This window comes from Tauraco erythrolophus, chromosome 15 (genome assembly GCF_009769465.1).
Source record: "Tauraco erythrolophus isolate bTauEry1 chromosome 15, bTauEry1.pri, whole genome shotgun sequence".
Lineage (NCBI taxonomy): Eukaryota > Metazoa > Chordata > Aves > Musophagiformes > Musophagidae > Tauraco > Tauraco erythrolophus.
The window spans coordinates 20819052-20846209 of record NC_141479.1 but is presented as its reverse complement, the minus strand read 5'-3'; the positions used below and the strand labels follow the sequence as shown (position 1 = coordinate 20846209).

Below are 27158 nucleotides of genomic sequence, written 5' to 3'. Positions count from 1 at the left end.
CCTGACCAGGATTACAGCCACATACCAGAACTAGAGAATTCATTAAAGTCAGAAAACAATACAGGTACTTAAGATCGTAGGTTCAAAACTTCAGTAATTTAAAACTAGCACGGATCTAATGTTCTTCACAGTATTATTTTTTGCAGTGGAAGGCAAAATTCAAAAGAACGCAACAATGTCAGGACCAAAGTTTTCGTGAACAGAGACTACACACCAGGCCTTACTTCACCACGTAATCAACTAACACTGGTATCTTCAGAGATATGAAGGTCTAAAGAATCTATTTGCAGAATAAGTTCTGTGCAAGAAGGACACTAAATATCAGCTGTAGCATTCTAGGTTGGAATCTAATTCAGAGTCTGCAGACCTTTATAAATGTACAAGAATTCTGGAAAGTACAGAAAAAAAATCTCCTCAAAATAACTTAATAGTCTAAACTTTTCCTTCTATTACCACCCTGAAAGTCTAAGTATAATATCTGAAAATAGAACTGTGCCATGACATCGTTTAGCACACAAACTCTCACACAACTATTAAAAAAATAAATGAATTTCAGCATGTTTAGTCTATAAAACTTAATGGTTCTCCCACTCCACAAGTGGATCAGGGAAATGAATGGAATCTCTTCCTGTGCCACCTTTGCTTTGCACCATACAGTGAACAGCACAAAGCTGGAGGGTGCCCATGACATTTAAGTCACAAAATTCTGCAAAGCTTCAAGGCACCTGAGAGAAATATCAACTCCATTCCAGTCACAGCTGAACAGACAGATAAAAGTCACTGCATTTTTATAAACTATTTAACACACACAACAACTAAATCCTCACAAACACGAATGGACAAACAAGTTCTTTGTAATAGTTCCTGAAGATCTACCACAGTTCATTAGAAAAATAACATGTACGTAGACACAAGGCCCAAATGATGACGTTTTGAAACTGTTCTTCATTAATCAATTGCTCATCATTTTTAAGTCTAATTAGAAAGTTTAAGATAAAAAAACCCCACTTTGTTTAAACTGAGTGTATGCTGTACGCCAAAACTACGGTAAAAACACATTCATGTCAAAATTCACTGGAATTTCAAAAGAGAAAAACCACATCTATCAATTTTTGACATTTACTTTAAACACTTCTTATTGATAAATGTTTGTTTCTTATTCCATTAAACGAGACAGATATGCAATCCATGCTGGGGCAGGACGGGGAAGAGGACAAAAGGATAAATACAAGAAAAGTTCCCTGTACTTTTAAACACCAGTTTTCTCTAGATTAAAGAAAAGCATACAGAGCTTCAGGAGACCACAGCCAAAACATCAATTTTCATCATATTTACATTATTTACATCAACTAAACCCTTTCAGAAAGCCAGCCCTAATTCTTAGATACTACTACCTAATTCTTAGGTACCCTAGTTCTTAGATATTGCACAGTGAAATGGTTGGTTTGTAAGTTTGACAGGTCATGCTCTAACTCACGTTTGGTGGTTTCTTTCCTCCAGGAAACATTTCTTCTACAACAGACCTGTTCATGTATTCAGAGAGCAACTTACACAAAAGACCTCCAAAACCATGGGAACAGCTGGGTAAATTTCTAAGAGCCACGCTTCAGAAAGAAAATGTTTGTATCAAAAAACAAAGGTGTTCCTCCTGATGCAAACTGTTTTTCTACCATGCTACGTGAGTTACTGACACAGCTTTGGTGCTTCACGTGCCAGAGGAAGGGAAAAGAAAGGTTAATCAGATGAGATTTATTTAGTTAAGTGCATTGTGAGTGAGAACAGTTTCACAACTGGCCACGTAGCTCAGTTTCATCAAAGGAGCTCTCCAAAAGCTCTTCCAAATGAGAGCTTCTTCGCTGAGATTATAACTAAGATAATTAGTTGTAAAATCTCTGTATAAAAATCCCAAAGAGATCTCTGTTTTGGAACAGTGATGCTTGGTTAAAGTGAGGACCTGCTTTAACATCATTAATCTATTGTGTTAAAAAAACGAGGAGGGGATTTTTTCCCTAAATCAGACAAATAAAGAGAAGAGTTACAGACACCACTTACAATTGCCATTTCAGCATTGCTCCAGCACGTGAAATTACCACGAAATTGCCCGAGTAGGGCAGCCTGGACACAGTTTTATTTGGTAGGTCCTAAGTTTGCTGGTTTAAGGCCTTTCTGCTTTTACACTTCTACTGAAATGCAAATTCAGTAGTGCGTCACACCTGGGCTTCTTCTTTCAGTACGGTAAAAAAACGTTTATATTTTTTTACTTAGGATTTAAATGAAGGCTCCAATCCAGATCTTCAGAAACTGAAGATGCAAAGTCAATCAGTTTTAAGTTGATTTCTCCTCTCCATTTAAACACTCAGAGGATCAGTGGTGTGTAATTCTTTCAAACAGTGTTTGTGGAGGAAGATATCTTCTTAAAAAGAGAAGTTTGATAAAACAGAGATATGAGCTTTGATCTTATTATTAAATCATCCTGCATTCATTGAAAAGTTTTTTTACATCTAAAGCACGTGGTTATAAACTTACACTACTGTTTGTACATCCATACCAACTGCTCTTCTCTAATTTCACTTGGGCTGCAAACAAGTTAGAGTAGAAAAGCCACACTCCAACATATGTGTTCAAAACAACTGACTAATCACTTTTGACAGTTATTAATATCTATGGGGTAAAATTACAGGTTAAATGAAAAAACTCTTTTATTAGTTGGCTGAAAAGATGTACTTGGTATTTTCTATGTCAAAAATATGACATTAATAAAAACAGTAAGTCACTCACTCACTAGTAAGTCTCTAGTCTATTTTAATTTGATTTTACACTGGTAATTCAATACTGACCAATTCTATTCTTGCTGGGGTTTATCTTCAATTGTGCAAGATTACTTCATGAACATCACTTTTGGAACTGCAGCCCAATGAATATAGCAGGTCTTGATATTTCTCCTATCACCCCCACATGAAAGGACATTAATTATATAAATTTGAAAAAAAAAAATCACAAAATTTCACAAAAATTTGAGATTCAGGATCTCTAGATGCTTTCAGTCCATAAATACCACATCTGAAAATCAACACCTTGCAGACCATTAACTGCACCTGTAAAACAGATGAGCATTTTCGGTTTTCTGAAAAGTAAAGAATCAAGTAACTGTTGCTCAAAGAAAAGAGAGAAGATGCCTTCCTGCGCATGCAAAAAGAAGAATATACAACTAGAGATGGAACCATGACTGGAACTGGGCTCCATGCTTCTGTGTAGCTGTTTTTCAGGAACAGGAAGGCAATAACACTAATATTTTTTTAAAACTACTACACATGATTAAATGCTTTTTGGAAACAGCCAGTCGAGAGCGAACAATGCCTTTATATAAATCTCAACTAAATTCTGAAAACATCCACAGGTCAATACCATATCCAAAGTCAGCTAAAGCCCAGCTATAAATGCAGTTCAGTTTTGCTCTCCGGATACACGACAGATGGGAGTTGTACTAAAACCTGCTGTTTAGTTAGTTTAGTTTAGTTTACTCTATTCTCAGCCCCTCATATTTTACAATCCATCGACATTCCTTTGAGCAACTCCGAGTCATTCAGAATTCTTCCACAGATGATGAAAGCAAGCTGATGGGTGCTGTAACTTTTGCCTTTTACCGTTGAAGAAAACGAGTCTTCACAACAGACCTATTATTCTCTATCACTTCCTTTATTAATAATTTAATTTCTGTGACATACTGCAGGCTGGTTCGCTTAGCATTCCTTCTGGGTAAGCGGTCCTCTCTCATCTTTGCGAGGGCACGAGGAGGTAGGTGTGGGGGATTACTAATCTGATCCTCAAAGCATTCATCAATCTCAGAGAGATTTTTAATGGATGAGTGTTCTAAAGGTCTGAAGAAAAATCAGATCTGAAGACATTAATGGATTAGCTGTTTCTTCAAAATTTACATACACAACAACGGCATAAAAGGCCAACACCACATTTGTCTGTGCTAATCTGTGCGAAACCACCAAGTCAAAAAGGGCATTATACAGCAAACACTCTCCCAGTGTTAGAAACTTTGCTCCTGGCATAGCTGACAGCTGTATGAAATATTAACAGACTCCACAAAGAGTACGCTTCATATGTATTTTCACATCAAAATATCAGCACTATCTGCAATCTGATCATATTTTTGGGCGGAACTCCTCAGACAGCCTCAGTCTCCTTTAATTCCCTGTTGACCCAAAATGAAATACCCTTCAGAAGCACAACTCTGTCTGACAACATACACACAGGACAGAACCTAAAAACTCTCTCTCATGTGCATATGTTGTATCAGAGTCCATAAAAGTCAAAGAATCCGGGGTTCCACTGCCTCAGAATCACATTTTCAGAAACAATCTTCGGTGCATACGACTTTCAGTAGGCTGACTTCTGAAGTTTTCCAAGTATCAAAGTTTTAAATCATCTTGTTGAATTGTGAGTTAGTTCTGAGATCTCTGAACGCACTCTTAAATACTCAGTTTCAGGCTATCCTGAATTATTCCTTACCACTAATTGCATCCTAACCTGTTCACACTCAACATGCTTTTCCCAATGGCTGGAGATCATGCAGAAGAAACTGAATCACTCCTAAAGTAAAGCCCTTCTGTTTCAATGTTAGACAACACTTTACCTCTTAAGTACAAAGGTCACCTCTTAAGTGCCTTCTGCTGCAACAATTTCCTGAAGCAATTTATTCTTCTCTGGTACAGGAATGTAAATATGAACTACCACATCTGCAGTAACACTTGAGTAAATGCTCAATAAATGAGTTTTTAAAAGTAATTAGGAAAATTATTGAGTTTAAGCCTACAAATTACATCTGTATATATAAAAAAAAAATCACTGATACTTTCAAACTAATCATAACATAATTTATCATGTTATACTCACCTAAAACTTAGTGAACCTTATATAGTCTCGTTTGTGATTAAAATATAGCAACCAACATTCATTTCAATATTTCCAGCCACATAGAGTAGACTATCTCTATAAGACTAATCTAAAATTCTTAGATTTCACTATATTTGATTTTTAGAAAAATCTGACGCTACACATTATCTTGTTAACAGTCTGGTTTTAATATTAATTTCCTTATAAAAATTGTTTACAGTTGCTAAAATACCTACTTTACATTCATAAGAATTACATAAGTGGACTGGCATAGTAAGTTACAGGAAGAGACGGACTAGTAGATTTTATTTTCCAGAGAAGGCATTTATTTTCCTTAATACTATTTCAACTTACTGACAGGAAATCCTGCAGGTTGTAGGTGTTTATTGAAAGGGTTTAAAATATAAATCTACACTGCTATAGCAGGGCATAGTTTTTAAATTTTACGAGTAATTTTAATTAGCTGTTCTGCCTGTACAACTAGTAAAAAGGAGAAAAAAAAACACAACACGCTACACCACCAACAAACCCAACCAACCAAATGATTCACTCAGATTCATTCACTCCTATCTGATGCTGGCTGTACTGCCTAGAAGTTCCAGGTTGGACCCATGATATGATCTCTGAAGCTTCCAGTTGAATCTTAGTTCATTCCACCACATTTACTTTGCTCAAGTAGCCTTGTAGTTAGATCAGCATACCTTCAGAGTTCAGCGTAATAAGCGTGACATTGTTCCCAATACTTTGGCTTCCTAATTGTCCACTGTTGGAAACTGAGTCACTGGCCTCCGAGCCACTCTCTCCATCTTCATTGTGACTGTCGTCATGCCCTGGAACTTTCACCACTATGGTGTTCTGTCTGCGTCCAGGAACAGCACTACGGAAAAGAAAAGTAGGTAACTTTGGGAAAATACAATCCGTGATCAGGAATAGCATCATGATAAGGGAATTAAAAACACTAATTATCAAAATTAAACATATCATAAAAGCATACTCTTTTAAACAAGCTCACTCCTGTTTATAACTCAGAGCTGTCCAGCAAATAAAATGGAAGCAAACAGCAGAAGAAATAAAAGCTTTTTATGCACACTTTCTAAATTTGCATCACTGGAAAAGTCTAGGCCCAGTGTGCAAAACAAAAAACATTTCAATAATTTATAAACACACATTATTTAAGAACATTTTCTACATAGAATCTCCAGTTCCACTTGATCTAAAATTTGCTTTAGACAGTAAAAATTCTAACAAGCCTTCCTGGGCTGCTGCATATTCTTTCTTCAGTTGGTTAAATATGAGATCTTGGCATGTTCCCAAGTGACTGTGCATCCATGTAAAAAATACGTAGCTATGGGCACTCCTTCTTTCAGCTGTCAGCTGTCAACTAGCACTGAATTAATCCCAGATCCTCCAAGATGTTCTCTCCCCATCAAGCGTGAAGCATTGCTCTGCACCTTTGCTGCTGATACAAGGCTTCCCTGGGGAAAACTGTCAGGCTAACCAAGGTTCAAGTACCCCTTCAATGTTTTCCCCTCCACTATTACCTAGAACATTCCCCACTTTGGGCTTCGAATTGCTACAGAGACTGGAATTGATCTGTCAAAGGAGGCATCGGAGAGGGAGGATTCCAATAACTGCTACTAACTTGCTAAGAATATTTTCCAGAGAATCCGCTGCTCTGCTCAGTGGCTCTTCCTGCCCAACCATCTTGGCTACAATTGAATTCTGCCGGTCGTTGTTCAGTATTACCGTGGTCTGAGGGACAACACTACAAGACAAAAAAATCAGAGAGGAAAATGGAATGTGAAGGAGCAAACCTCATAAATAAAACATTAACACAGCCTTAAAACAGTCCACTTAAAAACAGAGACTCCCTCCAAGCTTTGCTCTTTCTCCCAGCATCGCGGTGATGTGTCAAATGCTAAAGCTGGTAATCCATCGAGCTTGACATCTGAACCATTTCAAGTACTTTTCAGAGGACGGATGGCTTCAATGGAATTATATAAAAGTCCACGACCTCTGGCAAAGTGATAAAGAATTCATCGACTCAAGATACACAGGAGGAAGTCTGTAAATCACAGCTCCAAAGAGCCACCAAGTTCTTGTTTTGAGAAGTCTGAGAGTGAACATTTTCAGAGGTAGCTACAGCCAACTTACATGGCAATGCACCATTTTTAGTAGTATAATTCCTTGGAAAAAAAAATTAAAGTATTTATTGCAAAGTGGGATGATGAGCTTAGTTAAAAAGCACATATTGTTTTCCAGACCTGGGAGCTTTTGGAAGGTAAGGAGACAAGAGTGGTTGAGAAACTGATAACTGCTGGCCTGGACAGGCACACCCTCCTTTGGGTTAAAAACTGGCTGGATGGCCGGGCCCAAAGAGTGGTGGTAAATGGGGCTAAATCCGGCTGGAGGCCGGTCACCAGTGGGGTTCCCCAGGGCTCAGTGCTGGGTCCAGTTCTGTTTAACATCTTTATCAATGACCTGGATGAGGGGATTGAATGTACCCTCAGTAAATTTGCGGACGACACCAAGCTGGGAGGCTGTGTCGATCTGCTCGAGGGTAGGGAGGCCCTTCAGAGGGATTTGAACAGACTGGATCGTTGGGCTGAGGCCAATGGCATGAGCTTTAATAAGGCCAAGTGCAGAGTCCTTCACTTGGGGTATAAAAACCCCAAGAATCGCTATAGGCTCGGGGAAGAGTGGCTGGAGAGCTGCCTGGCGGAGAAGGACCTGGGGGTCTTGGTTGACTACCGGCTTGATATGAGCCAGCAGTGTGCCCAGGTGGCCAAAAAGGCCAATGGGATACTGGCGTGTATCAAGAATAGTGTGACCAGCAGGAGCAGGGAAGTGATCCTGCCCCTGTACTCGGCACTGGTGAGGCCGCACCTGGAATATTGTGCTCAGTTTTGGGCCCCTCGCTTTAAGAGAGATATTGAGCTCCTGGAGCGAGTCCAAAGAAGGGCGACTAAACTGGTCAAGGGGCTGGAAAATAAAACTTATGAGGAGCGTCTGAGGGAGTTGGGGCTGTTTAGCCTGGAGAAGAGGAGGCTGAGGGGAGACCTGATTACAGCCTACAAATACTTGAGAAAAGATGGTGGGGAGGTGGGGGAAGGGCTCTTTACATTAGTGATGGGTGATAGAACAAGAGGAAATGGGTATAAGCTTAGTCAGGGGAGGTTCAGGTTGGATGTTGGGAAGTATTTCTTCTCTGAAAGGGTTGTCAGCCACTGGAATAGGCTGCCCAGGGAGGTGGTTGAGTCCCCATCCCTGGATGTGTTTAAGAATAGGGTGGATGATCTACTTGAGGATATGGTTTAATGGGGATTAGGGATGGTTGGACTCGATCTCTAAGGTCTTTTCCAACCTAGAAATCTATGAATCTATGAATCTATGAATCTAGAGGCATCAGAGCAGAACAGGGACAGACTGTAACTTTAAATAATGACAAGACTAAACTGTTTCTTGTGTGCGTTTCACATACAAAAAAAAAATCTAAAACAAACAACAGAAAAACATTTTAGTGTGTGAGAAACCAGAAAGCCTCCTCTACCACCTACAATGAACTGGATGATCTTTGAGGTCCCTTCCAACCCAAACCATCCTATGATTCTGTGATGACAAAGGAGAAGGAAATAGCCAGAGAAACATTGCACAGAAAAACGCACTAAGTCTACACTATGATCCAAAAGTAAATTTGAAGTAAATAATTGTCTCCAGCACGCAGCTTATCATTTAATTTGGTTTCAGAGATTATGACCATTATTCCCACACCATAACTCAGTCTTCTCAGGCATGGTGTTGATATTTAAACCCATTTCTACCATGCTCAAGGTAAACTTAAGAAGACAAGTTAGAAGCAAATTTGTGTTTTAGTGACAGAGAAGGCTTTCTTCTTTCTCTTTGCTTCCCACAGTAAGTAGTCCGTTATTGTTCTTTTTACTGGTCCAACACCTCAAATAGGATTGATGGTCATTTATTTTTCCTAACTGTATTCCTTGGCTAATTGTTGACACACAAATTAAACAAATCTGGGGACAGCAGATTTTACGTTTCAGCTGTAATGGAGTGCTGTTTGCTTGAATATTCACGTGTCTACATAAGACTTTCAGAGCTACAATATCCATCGTTCAGACCTAAGGAGAAGATAAGAAACTGTCGTAAGAGCTAACAATAAATGGATCTGGACTTTGGCACAGATAAAACAGTTGACTACAGGTTTTTTGGATACAAAAAGCCTCAGGGCCTAACGTCCTGCCCTCTCACACTAATTGCATCTGTTGCTAGCAACAAATGGGATTCCTCATGGACTGCCAATGATGTGTTGGACTGCAAACCTTGAGGAGCTCTGGAAGACGTCTGTCTGATCACAGACAAGCACAGAGTGTACTAGAGCTTTTCATGTGTACGTGAAGGTCACACTGTATTAAGCAATAAATGGAGGGTTCTGGTCATTTGTTTTAGTTGCTATCTAAACTAAATTTTTTTAGTTGTTATCTAGGGTATAGGGGTTTATGATGCTTTCACAGTCACCTTCTCCAAATTTTCTTCACTATCAAGAGGAAAAACCCCACACATTTCTTATTAAAAAAAAAGACACCTTCTGTCTACTTTCTCAATGCTAGTATTGCATTTTTTTAAAAAAAAAAAAACAATGAATATCAAATATTTGACAAAATACCAATCCGTGGCAATGTTGGCAGTCCCCCAGTCTAGCAGCAATACGTGTTCTCGTTACATTTCCCAAATTGTCCAAATAGCTACATTTGAAGTTTTCACAGGCCAGTTTAAAATGTTCAAGAATTTTATACTTCCTTTTAGACGTTGCTCTTTATCACCATCGTTCTCGCAATCGCTTCTGAATGCCTGTTTAAAATGTCACTTACCAAAGCTTATTTTTAATGAACACTCTGAGAAATTAATTTCAGCTGTAGAGATAAATGCAATAAAATTACATTTATAAATGTAATTTTGCTGTAGGATTTTGCCCCTATTAAGTTTATAGTTAAAAAGAGTCTTAGCACTAAAATTTGACATCCAATAAGGAGAGGTTGGTGGGGTTTTGCCTGGTTTTTTGTTTTAAATATTCATTTTCAAGGAAGACAATCTAAAGAGTCAGAGAGCATACAGCTAATTTAAGCAAATTCAGAATGAGGAAATACTTTTACATCTCTTCAATGCATCGATGTATGTTCAAGTGTGCTTACTTCAATGCATAAAAATTTTTTCAACTTTATCCCTAACCAAACACACACGAAAACACTGGCTCCGCTCCAAGAATTAACTTTTCCCAGTTAGTAGAGTAGATTCTCAACAAGAAAAACCTACCTTTACACCTGTTTTGGGAGAAGCCACTAAACATACTGGTTTACTGACATGTATTTTCCTGGCTCTACGGTGCAAAGGCAAAAGCAGATACCACATACACCAGTAAAACCTCTGTCACAAGCCACAGCTGCCAAATTGTCCATCAATGGTTTTACATTTGGAAACGAAGTGTCATCACATTGAAAGGGCTCAAGGAATCGATCGAGCAGTACAGAGAGAAAAATGGTGTCACACAGAAAGCACAGTGGTAGAGAACAGCCAAAATAAGCATTTGAAAACACTCAACCCAGCACAACAAACCTACAACCACCAGTTAACCCTTCTCAGGGATTGACCTGCCTGTGTAGGAGATGAAAAATAACTGAAGTTTCCTGTCTATCACCAGGACTCATTAGTGTTAAAAAAATTATTTCTAATTTTATTGTTATTATTTTACATTTATTATTATTTCAGATTATTTCAACATTTTATTATTATTATTATTTTATTAGTGATGAAAGATTATTTCTGTGTTCTCTATCTACTAACACAAAGACTCCAAGAAAGCTCACTCAATTTTTTGTCAGTCTTAAAGGAGAAGGAATTTCTCTGTTTAATTCTGAACTCCTGAAGAATGATGCTTTCAGTAGGAGGATGAGGGAACCTTTCCATTCCAAACGCCACAAATGTTAACCAGGAAACTCCAATTCTGGTCTTTGTTCTACCTGGAACAAGAACAGCTACAGAATTTGCTGACAAATTCTGACAACAAGGCATCACGATGCAGAAATTTTTTGGAGCTGATGCTGTGAAACCTGAGCAGCTCCTTGTCTAGAAGAAGAAAATAACAGTTGGGACCAATACAAAAAGGCACCATTAAGCTTGAACTGGAGAGTTTCACAGGGTTGCCTTAGACTCCGATCTGTACACGGAGAAGCGGATATCCACAAGACTCCCTGTAGACATGGGAACAGGGAGATGTTCTATTCTCTGTTCTCAGATTATTTATTTTAAAGAGACAACAATAAGAAATCTGCTGAATACACACAAAATTCACCAAGGAGTTCTACGTAGAGTCAAATATTGGGCCGAGCTGACAAAATCCATCAGAGGAAATCACTAAAACTTATTACAGCCTAGTGTATCCTCATACTGGATTATTCTAATTTCTTTTTTCAACCTGTACATCTCATAAAGGCCGTGTGGTGACAGGACACGGGGCAATGGCTTTAAACTGAAAGAGGGGAGATTTAGATTGGATATAAGCCTCAGAGTGGTGAGGCACTGGCACAGGTTGCCCAGAGAAGCTGTGGCTGCCCCATCCCTGGAAGTGTTCAACGCCAGGTTGGATGAGGCTTTGAGCAACCTGGTGTAGTGGAGGGTGTCCCTGCCCATGGCAGGGGGGTTGAAATTGGATGATCTTTGAGGTCCCTTCCAACCCAAACCATTCTGTGATTCTATGATTCTTCTATGTACTAAAGTACAGAAGACAAAATCATGAAGAAGGAGGAAAGGTTCTGATATTCACCCAGATCTCAAATGAAGCAATTCTTTCTATGAGTGCTGCCAGTACTATACTCATGAAGAAGATGGAAAGAAAATATTAAGAGGGGTCAGGGGGAGTGCTACAGAAACCCAGTGTTATTGCACAGGCTTCAGGACTTTCCATTTGTGTTCACATATTCCTTTCCCCATAAGCATTCCAACTTGGAGAGGCTGGTTCTGCAATTTGCCTATTCTTGGACACAACTTAGTAAAAAATTTAGAACGCATGCAATGTACAGATATTGTTATGTTTTGGGAATTTTTTTTAAATGCAGCTTACCAAATAATCTGTTAAATGACAGATGAATGTATTCTAAAAAAAATAAACATACCAGATAATGATTTTCATGCGTGCATATTTAATCTCTGCCATTTTTTTTTTTTTTTTAATATAAAAGGATGTTCTATATTTTGTGTAAGAAAATTGCTGCCAAAGGTAATTTTCAGTATGGAAAATGTGTGAGTCAGATACGATCATTAGTCTTAACTGTTGGTTTTTCATTGCCAACAATCTGTCAATCACACAGGATGCAGCCAATGACATAAGAACTTCTGGCAATACCAGCACCATCATCTCCTCTTCCCAGATGAGGTTTTCATTTAGAAGAGAGAAAAATAAGCCAAAGGAACTAACTGACATTTCTGTCTTCCACAAGGTACAAGATCAAAAGCGTTTCTCCAAATGGATGCAAATGACTTGTGGAAAAACTCAGGTTGAAATTTTCAAACAAGAAACTTCTTGTTTTCCTAGATACACTAATATAGACTGGTTAATGGAATATTTGTAGCAGTGCTCAAGCAGTTAAAGAAGAGGAAGAAGAGAGTTCTCTGTTTAGATCATTTCTGGTCTCCTTTGCACACGTGCACACCTGCAAGCAGGTAAATAAGAGCTCGGAGACAGAGCTCAGCTTAGAGACATCCAGCTAGCCACATCCCATGCCCTGCTGGCTCCTGCCTAGATAATATTTTGTGGCCACCGCAACGCTGCTCATCTGCGAGGCAGCGCTCCTGAGGGCATCATCCCATCTTCCTCTAGCATACATATCAGAAGGAGCAAGATGCAGCAAGAGACACGAGGAAGGCAGGAGTTGGAGCTACAGCTGGCAGACTGCTTGTACTAAAGGTCTCCAGCCAGACACAGCCTTGAGGAAAGCAAGTCTGGGAATGAGACCTTGAACTGAAGGATTTTCCAGTTTACTGCTCAGGACTAACGTGAAGACTGAAATGTGCAGCTCATGCATGTGGGGAGGCTCTAAGGACTATTACCATAAAGAAAATCTAAACGTTTTCAAATGATACAGAAAAATACCGTTTTAGCAACATGGTGTTTTCCTTACTTTTTTTTTTTTCCTTTTTTATCTTTCACTAACACTTGTGTTCATCTGTAAGAACAGTCACTCTTTGGATTTTTTCATGACTATTCAGGAAGATAATGTTAAAATGCTCCTTCCTCTTGATTACCACCTGCTTCCTTTGCCTTCTGCACATAGAGTTAAGATTCCCTATCCAAATAGGAATGAGAAAACTGACTTATGAACTTACATTATATATGAACAAAACCACAAACCAGCACAGCATACACAAATTTATATTGGATTTATGCCCAAAAAATGAATGCAGCTCCTCATCTCTGAGGAGAGAACAACCTTGCCAATAACCAAACCATCCACCAAGACAAAGACCAGCGGGACACCTGCTGTAGGGTAGAGAATTGTATGGGCACTTGAACAGTTAAAGTTTTCATGTCCCTAAACCGTGCATTGGCCTAGTCTCAGCCAATTGCCAGAAAAGCAGCAGCATTATCCATCATTTTCAGTAAGAGTTCAGCCATCAAAAATTATCTTTGGATTCTTTGCATCTGGAATATCACATAAGAGCAGACATGATAAAGATAGCACTAATGATTAGATCCTGTAAAAAGACAAGCCAAAGTCCACCAGCCATCACTGCAGAGAGATTCATGGATCTGAAGACGGAGAAAGCTGTAATCAATTTATAATAAAGATAAAGCGGCAGTACATTTTAACAAGCGCTCCATTTAACAGTTTAACAACATTTAACATCCAATTTTCAGCTCAAGTAAGAGCCAGACATTTTTCTCGTTACAAAATACGCGTAGAGTTTATTGTACTCAGCCTTACCTACAGACAGAGCCTCCGAATTGGCTGACGATCAGAAAGACATGGATTACTGGTTTTAAGACCAATTTTATCAACCGATTTTAAAAGCTGTTAAAATCTGTTGTGGATTATTCTGCTCTGAGAAAAGCTAAAAACACCTGTACAACCAAGTGTCATCATTCATACATGACATCCCCCATTTCCAACTGTTTCGCCAACTAACCAATAGCCAGATAACGCTACAACTGACCCCAAAAAACTACCACTTGTTATTTCAGGAATCTTACACCACCTGTATGGGTACACAAGCAACTTCATATCCTGTTGTGGGGTGGGTTTTTTTAACAAAACTATTCTTCTTCTTTCGAACACAACTGACACTCCATGAAAATTAAACATATGGTGAAACACATATTTCTTCTCTGAAAGGGTTGTCAGCCACTGGAATAAGCTGCCCAGGGAGGTGGTTGAGTCCCCATCCCTGGATGTGTTTAAGAATAGGGTGGATGAGCTACTTGAGGATATGGTTTAATGGGGATTAGGGATGGTTGGACTCGATGATCTCTAAGGTCTTTTCCAACCTAGAAATCTATGAATCTATGAATCTATGACACAGTCTCCAAAGAACCTTTTGGCCTAAGCAGATACACAAAAGCAGAAAACCAGTAGATCCAGGCCATGTGCAAATGACCTAACTAGGACTGAAAAACACTGCAACAGAAATGGCATTATTAGTCTTCTACTTTTTCTTACGGCCAAGTAAAGGACAGGTCATGTCTTATAAGGGACAGGTTAATACAAGCCTCTTTCAAGATAAATGTACTCATAAAAATACAACAGTGAAGATTTTTTCTTTTTTTCAGGCAGTATAGAAAGAAATTTACAGTTGTTATTCTTCAGTGAGCCTTAACTGCCTGAACTACTGCTAGGTTAAGTAGTAGTACTGCAGCCTACTGGAGATTGTATTACACATGAAACAAGAAAGGCTGATCCAGAAGGAAAGGACAGTCATATTCCGTAACAAAAGATGTGACTGATCCTGAAGACAGTAACTGTGAACGAAATTATCTACTTAGTACTAAAATAGAAACTGCTGTGTGTTTAGAAAACACTGTATGAAACAGAAGTAAAGACTTTGTAGTAAAGTAGCTACTTCTAGATTTATCTTCCAAATTTTCTTACAAATTCTAATAAGTACTATCAGCATGAGTCTGACTTACGTGGCACTAGAAGCTTAGGGGTGAAGGAAGCAGCGTTATAAACTGGCTTTCAAGACACCAGTTACAGTAACTGAAGCCTCAATGGTCACCAGATGACAAACTGCAACTAAACATTAGGTTTCTGCAAACAGAACCCAAACGTGCAGCTCTTCCAGAGATGGTTCAGAAATAATTTCCATCATACATTCTCTGTTTTTCTTGCTTTCCATAACTACCCAACCAGTTATGTACACTTGCCACCACACACATTTTTACAGAAAGGCCAAGGATGCTGCTACTCTGGGAGCCGGTACCGAATCTGTAATTCCCATATACTCCGCAGGGATGTGAAAGAAACACCACTCTTCACTTTCTACAAAGGAACAATTTTAAAAGTTATTAGGAGCAGATTTCCTGTCTCATACTCCATCCTTCAATACGGAACAAAGAGATTGAGCTAAAGATATGCAAAAACATACGGTTCCACAAAAAGGAAAAATTCTGTTTGGAAAGACATTCAGATTCCAAATAGTGTGTTTTTTACGTGTGGAAATGTATCAGTTAAATCGCATGCGCTGCCAAATAAAGCAGATGGAAGCCTGGCTCTCTGCCATCTCACCAACCTTGCCGAGACCTTGCTAGATATTAGCCTGTTTCATCCTTTTGAAGCTCCAAATCCTTCTATAGCTCTTTTCCACCTTAAAGTAAAACTGGGACTCTCCAAAAACATTGTACATTATTTCTTTTAAAACTATACTACTATGTATTATTTTCCATAAGTAGCAAGACCAGTTGGTTTTGCAACTTTTAAAAACGGTACTTTTAGAAATGGTACTTTAATCTGCTGTAAACTGGTATGCAAATTATGACGACACACAAATTTCTGTCATTTCCAAAGGAAGATGAAAACTTGGCCCCTCTAATCACAAATTGATTAGCTCTTCTCTTCATTCATTCATGTTGTACTTGCACCACCAAATACCCCAATTTACAGGAAAAGGTTCCAGGGAGTGCTCTTACCGCTGGATTTTCAAACTTCTAAGCATCTCCAGAGACTGTAACATTAAAAATACTTAAATTCTCAAAACTGGAATCCAACCGAATATATAAGGCTTTTCTGCCCCCTTCTGTTTATTATATGCTCGATAAATTACTTTTTAAAATATAGAGCATGTAACATACGCTTCTACAATCCAATGTATTGCTTCAAATGCATTAAGATTTTTGGAGTTTCACTAAAATATTATCCTAACAATAATTTTCACCCTTTTTACAACATTCATGAGGTAAAAGCTGTCCACTTTCATTAAACACAATAATTCTTTTCAATTGCTTATTTAGGCAAAAGGAAAAGCATGAGCCCCATGAAGGCATTTGTCCTGAACCAAATTTCAAATCGTGCACCCTTTACATTTATTTCTTGAATGCAACAGCTGGCTATCGTCACGGAACCATGGAATTGAAGTAAACGTTCAGCTTTGCCCAGAATTCATCTCATATGACCTTATGGGATTTGGCAAGGAGGCAGGTTAACTCACATTTTAATACTACTATAATTGGGTTTAAACGTCCTTAGGCACTAATTACACCAGCAAACACCCCCCTAATCTGTGTCTACAACTCAAAAGCCTTTCTGACCCCCGTGCACAACCTTCTCTTTCATTCTCAGACACCCTTACACAGTTAAAGGATGTTGATTTCTAAAACCTCTTGGCACAAGGGGCAAATCCTGCTCTCGTTTCTGAGCTCACCGCTGTGAACAGCACTATATTGCACCACAAGGGCTTCACACAACGGCACTGCTCTTGCTGTGCCATAACTTTCACGTAAGGTTTTTCTCTTCAAAATTAAAATAAAAAGATTCACTAAGGTCTCAGATGCAGAAGAAAGTTCCTGCATATTAGCTAAGTGGGAATAAATAAATTGTTTACCCACGTGCAGTTCAGAGCAAGCACAAATTACTTCCGATGTAACAGGCTAAGAGTAACAAGCAGGAAAACTTCCTGTACAGATTACCTGGCAAATAGTAAAATATTAAGCCTCGTAACATGTCTACAAGACTGAAACCGTTGTCTAAAACTTGAAGGAACTTTATTACCTAGGACTTTATTTACAGTGCATACTGCTGAAAATCTTAGCCAGCATATATATTTAAGAAAACAAAATTTTATGTCTCAAAGATTATTTTTAGTGCTTTAAGTCTCACATTTTTAAACACTACTAACACAATTGAAAATTCTCAAGCCACACGTTTTGCATCCATTTCTCAGACAAAATTTATCAGCTGCTACTTGTAGGCTCTCATTGGAATCATTGGACTATTATAAACAATACTTCATTGGAAACCATTAACTTCAGAAAAATTGGACTTGGGAGAACGAATCACCACAGTTCAAATCTTGGTCAGTTTGAAAAGTTTTATAGATTAAGCTCCATCACATACATGCATGAATTATTGAACTCTCCAAAATACAGATGAAATGTTGGTATTAAATTGTTATTTTAATTCCATAACTGACCTCGCACTCTCAACCTTAATGCTATCTGGAAGTTATACATTGTTTCTGAATTTATCAAATCTCAACAACAAATTACTAAACACTTGGCTCCTCAATATCTTAGTGCAACAATAATGGAATGCGAAATTCCAATGAGAACACTGCTGTACAAGCTTCTTAAATCCAAGATGCCATTTCTCCTTAGTCTGGTGTGAATTTTAACTCCCAACAGTGAAAGGAGTAAATGTAAAATCTTCACAAACTGAAGGTCTGTAACAAAATATTTTCACTTGCTGATGGTCTGTAACAAAAACTCCAGACAACCAACAGGGAAAGCTTAATTTCAAAATATCTAAATGTCTAAAACAACAATCCCCCTTGTTAGCAGCACTGCTGCTGTAGATCTTACAGCATGCAGCAAATAACAATAAAAATCCCAGCCGTGAGAGTTCTCCAACTTTTTCAATATAAAGTTGTATCGATCCTAAATACGATGAACTGCAGAAGTCCACTTATTTCATAGCAGGTACTTCTACATGATACGCATGTTTCAATGCAGGTAAAATAAAAAGGCATCCATCAGCATTCTTGCTGCTGTGCAGCACCAGAATCAGTCTCAAGATGTCAAGGCTGACAAGTTCCTGTGACAACTGAAGAGACTTTGGAAAGCACTGTTGTGTTTTTCAGGTAAAAAAAGATGTCAAGTTCGGGTTTTTTTCATACTGCAGCCAAAGTTACTAACACTGTGCAGCCCGGGATAAAGAGAGAGGGGTTGACATTTAATCAAAGAATTGCTTTATTTGATTCGTTCAGTTTCATAAACCGAATTTTTGAACGCAAGACAGAACCACAATTTTCAAACATGTCTATTACACCTCACGAAGGCATTTGGGTTTTTCATCCATCCCCTTACCTATTTCAAGCCACAACAATTCTTCCGGACTAAAACACTGCTGACCACTTGCTAGCATTATAAAGTGACAGGAGATCATTTCCTTCATTTAAGAAAACCATAGAAAACACACTTCACACATTCAACTTGAAAACGAAAGCATGTGAGTATATGTTTATACACAAATGCACGTTTAAGAAGCCCCTTTATCACCTGCTCTGCTGTTGGAATTTAAAAACAAACAATGGGAAACAGCAGAACTGAAAACAGCAGCCCCAAAAGGCACAAAAAGTAACACCACTGTGAAGGCCAATTGATGAACTGATGCAAATTCGAATGGCAGTTCGAATGCCAACTCCCTTAAACTTCCACTTCACCAGAAATTTATCAAAATATCAAAATTTTGCTTATATTTATGTGCTCTTTAAAGAACTTGAGATTCTAAACAGAGCTTTTTAATTCATAAGAAGGGATAAAATCCACTAAAGCCATGAAGTTTTACTTATGATCTTCACATTTTGTTAATACTTTGTTCCCAGTTGCGAATGTGTCTGAAATGACAACAGATCACAGACAACTGCTCCATTTTCCTTCAAGCCCTTCCATGCCCAGACACCAGCACCCACGATTCTTCGTGAAACAAACCCATTAATCTCACACGGAACTCTTACTGGCTCACGCTACACACCCGACACTTGAACTGGTAATTTCAAATAAATGTTTGCCCACAGTACCATTGACTGATGGCAGAAAGGGACGGGGAAAGGTTGGTGATTTATGGATGCCACAGGGTCCAGTCCAAAACAACGGCACGAGTCCAGCTGTGGTTTTGTCAGCCACTCCCAGACATGAGGTTTGCCCTGAATTCTGGGGATGAGGCCCCAGTAAGAGGCTCTGACACAACACCTACTGAAGGATAAATAAACCTGTTTTGCTTATAGAAAGTGACAAGAACTGCTGAAAACTTGATGAATTCCAAAGCTTCTCCACATCAACCGTGTCCTGGGCTGCATCCAAAGCAGCGTGGGCAGCAGGGCGAGGGAGGGGATTCTGCCCCTCTGCTCTGACCTCGTGAGACCCCCCTGCAGTGCTGCATTCAGCTCTGGGGTCCCCAGCATCAGAAGGACATGGAGCTGTTGGAGCAGGTCCAGAGGAGGCCACGAAGATGATCCGAGGGCTGGAGCACCTCAGCAGGCTGAGAGAGTTGGGGCTGTTCAGCCTGGAGAAGAGAAGGCTCCGGGGAGACCTTCCAGCAGCCTTCCAGGACCTAAAGGGGCTACAAGAAAGCTGGAGAGGGGCTTTTTACAAGGGCATGTAGTGATAGGACACTGGACAATGGCTTTAAACTGAAAGAGGGGAGATTTCGATGAGATCTAAGGAAGAAATTCTTCACTCCGAGGGTGGTGAGGCACTGGCACAAGCTGCCCAGAGAAGTTGTGGTTGCCCCATCCCTGGAAGTGTTCAAGGCCAGATTGGATGGGGCTTTGGGCAACCTGGTGTAGTGGAGGGTGTCCCTGCCCATGGCAGGGGGGTTGGAACTAGATGATCTTTGAGGTCCCTTCCAACCCAAACCATTCTGTGATTCTATGATTCCATGATCAAGTCTTTATAATACATTCTGATTAACACCCCAAATGGCTGACTGCATTTTCCAGCCATTATCTGTAACACCCCACTCCCTCTCACCCCCCAAAACACGGCTTGATTCTCCATCTGCCGCTGAGCTGCTGGCTGAGTTGTCTCGAGGGCTGAATTTGCTTCCAGGGAAGTGTTTTTTCAGCCCTGGAGTTCAGTGCATGAGAGCAGGCTCACAGCAGGCAGAGTAACGTACCTGCAACTTGAAAATAAACCATATACCATACATCTTTCAGGATACTGGATTCCTCAATACATGCTTTGTTTCAACCTGGCTACTTAAAAAAAAAAAACAAGTCTTCCTGCAAATTGAGGGTCTTCAGACCTGAAGAGGGTGTATTTCCAGTTAGCTCTTAACATCAGTTCAAGACATTAACAATCCCAAAAGCTTACAATGGTAATTTATTTATCATTGAATTTAAAAAAAAAAAAAAAGCCATAAATTAAATTTGGATGGTGGTTTACATCACCTAATGAGTTACAGTATCAGCTGCAGCAAATGTGAGAAGGAGGTTAACTACGTACTTGCGAGACTCAACAGCTACTATTTAGCAATAAGAACTGAAGAATTACTATTCTTTTTTAAAGCCTGGATTAGCATAGTATTATATATGCTAATTATTATATTTATTATAATACATAAAAATCCTTATGATAAAAGTGCAACAAAAATGAAAAAGCTATTCGACACCTGATAATATGAAATTAGGTTGGTCAAGGGGTTTGTAAGTCACAGGGAAAAAAATACATATCTATAAAAAAACAGAATTCTAGCAATTTTGTTTCTTATACCAACACTTGGACTATCATTCTTTAGGTATGTCTCATTTTATTCATAAAGGCTTTATGCAGGACCAGCAACAGTTTTGCTAAATCTGGAACAGTCACCCTACAATTCTTTCCACCCTACTTCCCCCAGCTTTACAACTTCATTTAAAATCATCTCAGTTTTCAACTTTGCATTATTTGACTACAAAGCCACCTGTAAACAGGGAAACAGCCACAGAGAAACACAGATCTGGAACTTGGGGAATCTTGCCAACTGGCACACCGCAACCAAGTGGATGAACAAATCCTGTTTTCAAAACCTATTACACTCCGATGACTAAACTTCGTTTAAAATAAACATATTAATGACCTACACCCACAAAAATAAAGACAAGACCACCTGAAGCAGCTCTACTCTCATAAGCTCATGTTTAACCCACTAACAAGCCTTGGTCAAGGACACCAACGAGGTCTTTGCACAATAGCCAAGTGCATTAAACTCTGCAATTTCATTTCACTCTCCAGTTCTCATTAAAGACAAAAATACATGCAATTCCACCTCCACTCTCAGTGATCAGTGTCGTTAACTGGTTTGCCACAAACGCATATGGCAAAGAATCAGATGTATGAGATCTGTATTTCAACTTCACCGTAACAAAGGCTCAGGGGAAATATCTGAACAGAATAAAAACTCCATTTACCTATGAATTTCCATATTTCATCACAAACACTTTTATTATTAAGGACGAAGAAAATACCAATTTTAAAGTTAAATCCTCTCCAAAAATCAAGGTATTTTAAAAGCTTCTCTCAATTACATCTGTTTACTCAACAAATACTTCCGAAATAAAAGAGCGGAATTGTGCAAAGGAGTAGTTGCAGAAAATACCCATAAAAACAAATGATGGAGAGTTCTGTGAAACCAAAACAAATTCCCATGTTATCTGAAGCAATCAACCTGAACTATTTACACTTGGGCTCACCCACTCAGAAAAATGATTAATGGAAAGACGTTGACAAAAATAACACTGTTTCTGGACCGAAATCTTTCAGATGAAATATTTTCTCTAAAACACGGATAAAGGATTTTAGCTGCACTGTCACGCTGTGTGTTCATCAATTTATAAATCTCAAGACCTGGGCACATGCTGAATTTCCAACTTATCATTCGAGGCTGCCATACTGACAGGCCATCAGGCATCGCACCAACTCTCCCATCCAAGAAACTTTCAGCAGCTACTGGAATTTTTGACCAGCATGGTACCTCATAAAGAAAAGAAACTGGAGGTTTTGAACAACCATCCTGCCAGGAAATGTTGCAGACAGAGGAAGAGAGACAATCACCTCCTGGATGGAAAAGCAGAGCTGTACTAACGCTGCACGAAGCCGGACAAAGCTCAGAACACCGGGACAATCCACGTTCTCCCATTATTAATTTATTACATTATTTCACTACTGTTCTTGGCTCTTTTCAAGCTCCATACAGTTCAACATAACTCTGTGCAACCTAAGGATTTGTCATTCATTCTGCTAGTTCTGAAACCTTCCGACAGCCTTTCTTCCAAAAAAGAAATTTTTAAAACTCATTAACACTGTATCTTTGTAGGTAATCCTGACAACCACGTATTTTTAAGCAGCAGCCACTACACATTGAGAAAATACTTTCTAAAACTCTTCTTTGTTTGATTTTTTTTTTCCCCCCTCAAAGAAATTGAGATTTAACATCATGCCGTTCCTCCAATTCCAGCTAGTGCTTTGCACTCTTAGGACCAAACCTGATGAAACAAACCAGGTCTGAGAGATATTAAACACTTGTTAATGTACGTGGCTGGGGTAAGGACAAGCCCAAATGCCACATCCCACTAACAGAAAGGTCTCATCCATTACCTGAGAGCAGCGAGCTCCAGCAGTCACACACGCTGCTGTCATGGGAACAGCATGGAAGACTCCAAAACCCCACTGCACGGAGCATCATGGACCACACAGGAAACACGAGGTTTGTCCAGTGAAAAGGTAGAGGACACAGGACAAACTTATTGGAATCTACCTTTGTTTAGTTCTGCTTTTCATGTGCTGATTTATCGAAATACAGCAGCTACAAGTCTTCCCATATTGCTTATGTTCTATCGCTGTTTCCTCCGAAACAGTTTATGTCTCATAAATTCTGAATTACTTCCTCTCCAAAGAAGTTTTCTCCTGTTAGTTTTTGCTGTAGCTTAAAATTCTTACCTGGAGATCTAAGTTAGCCTATTGTTCTTTTGTATCTCAACTGCTTATACAAATCATTCACTACACAGCACCACGTCCCCTTTATTTCCTTCCTTATCTGCACTGCAATTAGCTAGCATATAATGAAGTACGTAACAGCAGATCAGAGCAAACAATAAGAACAAAAGAACTGAGAACACAATCCAGCTTTCATGAAGATGTACTTACACAAAACACCAAGAGGAGACAATACTGTAATTTCCCAATTCAATGTTTCCCAGTTTTCCAAGAAAAATCAGCAAGCCTTCAAAATCACATACCCGGAAAAGGATGTTGGAAGAATTCCACACATATCACTCCTCGTGTGTTTAACAGAGAGACAGAAAGCAGAATGAGACTCTAAAAGGCACTGCGTTTCTGTCCTGGGAGCTAACAACATAGGGTGGTTCCTGATTTATTACAAACCTCCTTGAAAACTTCTGCTTCATTTCCCTAATAAGAATTTTTAAAACTTGGACACAACAGTGTGGCACAAAAAAAAGTTATGAGTTATGTCAATAAATCAACGTGTTAAGTTTATTAGAAAAGAAAACTTATCACTGAACATAAATCTGACAACTGTTACAAAGTGAGACTCCTGCCTCCCTGCTGCAGCTACATGGATAGATTATCACTCCATCTTGGCAGCAGCCAGCCCAAAATTCCACGTCGTGGTCATCGGGCCGTAGTGTGCAGCTGTGAATTCACCTGGTGCGCTGCAACTACGCAATTCCACCACAAGATGACACGGAGGAAAGCTTCGCTGCCCGAGGTGTCCTGGTTTCACCACGTGATGGCCTAAGCATATCACAAACTGACAAGTCTTAGGAGATTGATTTAATTTGGAAAGCCCAAAGATCACAAAGCAATCAGACTGTGTGAATTTAGGAGGCACACACTTTACTGTGTGCACTGCATTATGTTAAATTTGCACCGAATCAATACAAGCAACGAAATTACCAGAAAAACTGTACACAAAATTCACTATAGAGTGGAAGAGAAAAGATCACAAATGCTTCGGTGTTTATCAAAAAAAGAATGACAGTGGTTTACTGGCAGCGTAGCACCACCTGGCTGACGTGCTAGTGCTAATTATGTTTTTGTTGAGTGGCAAACCCAGTTAATACCGTACTGGCAGAAGAAGGAGGTTGAAGAATCTCATAAAGATGCAGAATGTGCAAATCACTATCCAAAATATTAACTCTTGTTGGCAGCTCTCCACTGCCATCTGCAACGTAAGGGGAAGAGGGAACAACACAGAGTTGATACAACAGAAGAGTCCATGCAGGTTTTGACTGGAAATAATCAACGAGCCATAAAGGTTTTTGTGAATGGGAGACGGGGAATCCAGCGAAACATTCTACCACTGTGAAACCAAGGTGTTACTAATGCCAAGTTAAACACACAACACCCCTTACTGGTTTCTTCTGAGTCACACAGGCCACAGACTACTAAAAGAACAAAAAACCCTCAGTGCTTCATTGGCAAGATGCACCTGATAACGTGCAACTTCATACCAACACTAACAAATATTTGGAGCAGAGAATTTTAGTCTTCAAGGCTTCTACCTAAATTATGTTCAGAGTGTGTGAGCAGCTCATCATCTGTCATCATAAATTTGGACACCCAAAACAAAGCACTAAACATCAGGCTCACCATTAACACACAGGATAGAATTCCAATGGTTACGGAGATTTAAAAAAAAATAACCACCTCAGGTCTGACAAATCCCACGAGAAACTCAAAATAGTACAATTTACAGAGGAAAGCATTCACGGAAGATGAATTAATAGATTCCCAAAAGGGTCATGTATTTCTGAAAATGTTTTTAAAGCCTTTTGTGCACAAACCACAGTAAGAAGTTCAACTTATGCACAAGAACTTGAATATCTCTAATATAATGATCCAAAAAAATTAACAACAGCTTTGAAGAAGGTTCCTTGAGAAATAATTATTGATAAAGAGTATCTAGTGAAAACACTGGTGTAATATTCCAGTTACTTGCTCTATGATCCGAATAGTTATTCCATGTACTTTATTTCTTTTGATAGAGAACTTAGCCATAACTGACCCCTTCAAAGTATGATTGGGAAGCCTTCAAAAGCATGGGTAAATGTAGACACAGCACCTATTTTAAAGAAAAATATAATGGAAAACGGGAAAAGAAGGAAGCCCAATGGTCTGGATTTTTGTCACCAGCACAAAACCAAAGCCTAATAAAGGAATTGTGAACTGGAATCCAAACATTACATTTGGACATCTAAAAAGGAAAGTTACTGTGGAGAAGTTTGAAGACATCAGCTGTTCCTAACTGGACAGGTAACTTACAGCAAAAGGAGCAGAGAGTACTCAAACTCTTGAACTTTTAAACCAGAGATCAAGAAACACATTAGGTTCTGCATCATTTCAGATTGTAAATACAAATAAGGTATATTTTACACAGATTAGACCACATTCATCAGAAGTATGATGAATACCTCAACAAGCAATTGTGAGGTAACTGCACCATGCACCAGGCACAGCTACACAAGCAGAGTGTATCCCCCTCACACAACATCTCCAACTCCGAACCCTTATGGGAGTAAGGTTGTGGTCCATCTTGTTTCATAAATGCATGAACTGGAAATACCATAATAAATTAAACAATGCAATTATGACCTTGAGATACATTTCTTAACTTAAAACACCTATTATAAAAATAGCAATACTGAAAGTAAAGGAAAAAAATACAGCAAGAAGCAAATAGCGGCCTGGTAGAACAAGTCTAAAGGTGGTGGTGGGTTTTTTTTTTTCCCTCTTACCTCACATGGATGAGTCCCACCACATAAAGCAATGAACTATTACTTCCTACAGAACCCTGGAGTAGTGCACCTGAAACACTGCACCGAGTACAACATACCAAAAATAAATTCAAAATAATTTTCAGATATTGACAAAGTTCAGAGAGGTGATGAAAAAGATCAGGAGATGGAAAAAACAACTGACAAAAGATGAATTAAGTTGGTATACCTTGACTGTAATGGTATGACATGTGAAAGTTGCCTACACATCTTTGTAATGAAGAACAGAAAGCAATTATTTAGAGAAGTATTACAAGTTTTTTAGCTATAAAAATGTAAATGAGGAGGGAAAAGTTGTTAGACAAAAGAGTATTTTGCTAAGCATGTTGCTCTGGCTGGAATCGTCTCCATGGTAAAGTGACAGGTATATCAATATTTAAATATTTAAAACCATTTCAGGCAACTTGCACCTAAAGGTATTGCAGGTCAAACCTGCTCTTTCATCAAAGTGGATCAGATTATTTAGCAGATTTTCCATCTCCAACTTCTAACCCCAAAATAAGCACAGATATTACTCTAGCAAGAGCCTTTAGAAAACAAGGACATAAACCAAACTCCATTGTTTTTCTGATGAATAGAAGTAAAATGAGAAGTAATTAGAACGATGATGAACTCATTAACGCGAAACAGCTACATAAATAAAAGTAAAGCAAGTGTAAAAAATCTGTCTAAAACAGCTGATGAGACTTTTCCAGAGGATGGATGAATCAGCCTGGCTTAAGTCAAAATGAAACGTGGAAACAGTTGCAAACTGTCTGTGGCCCAGCGTCTCATTCTAAATAACATCATGAAACTGGTACAAAAACTACCTACCAGACAAATTAATTCTCCATTCCTAAGCAGCACACCAAGCTCTTGACAGCCATACAGAAAAGTGCAGAACCAGAGGCCAAAGAAAGGGATTTACGTTATTTTAAGATGCACATGGATGAGGAATCTGCTCTTCTCTTACCATCGTACTTTGTTGCACGTCTGCGTGGCGCCAAGAGGAGAACCTGCCACCATGGGCACCTGGATGGGGCTGTGCTGTTTGTTCATGACCAGATCCAGCTTCTCCTCCAGTGATTTACAGGTCGCCTCTAGTGCCAGCAGCTTTGCCTCAATGCTATCCAACCGCAGGCATATTGTCTGATTAATGGAATACAGGAATGACTGGAAAAGGGAGAATGCAAAAAAAAAAAAAAATTATTTTAAAGACTTACACA

At 39.0% G+C, this 27158-nt stretch overlaps 1 protein-coding gene across 2 annotated transcripts in view; it reads right to left on the bottom strand.

The window, feature by feature from the left end:
• The window catches only part of BANP (BTG3 associated nuclear protein), a 154794-nt gene that overhangs the window by 111257 nt on the left and 16379 nt on the right, over nt 1-27158 (bottom strand). For both annotated transcript variants that reach the window (XM_086620753.1, XM_086620754.1), the window contains exons 4-6: nt 26906-27105; nt 6548-6670; nt 5607-5782 (exon numbers count right to left, since the gene is read on the bottom strand). In XM_086620753.1, the coding sequence (XP_086476879.1) occupies nt 5607-5782; nt 6548-6670; nt 26906-27105 (499 nt within the window). The remainder of the gene's footprint in view (nt 1-5606; nt 5783-6547; nt 6671-26905; nt 27106-27158) is intronic.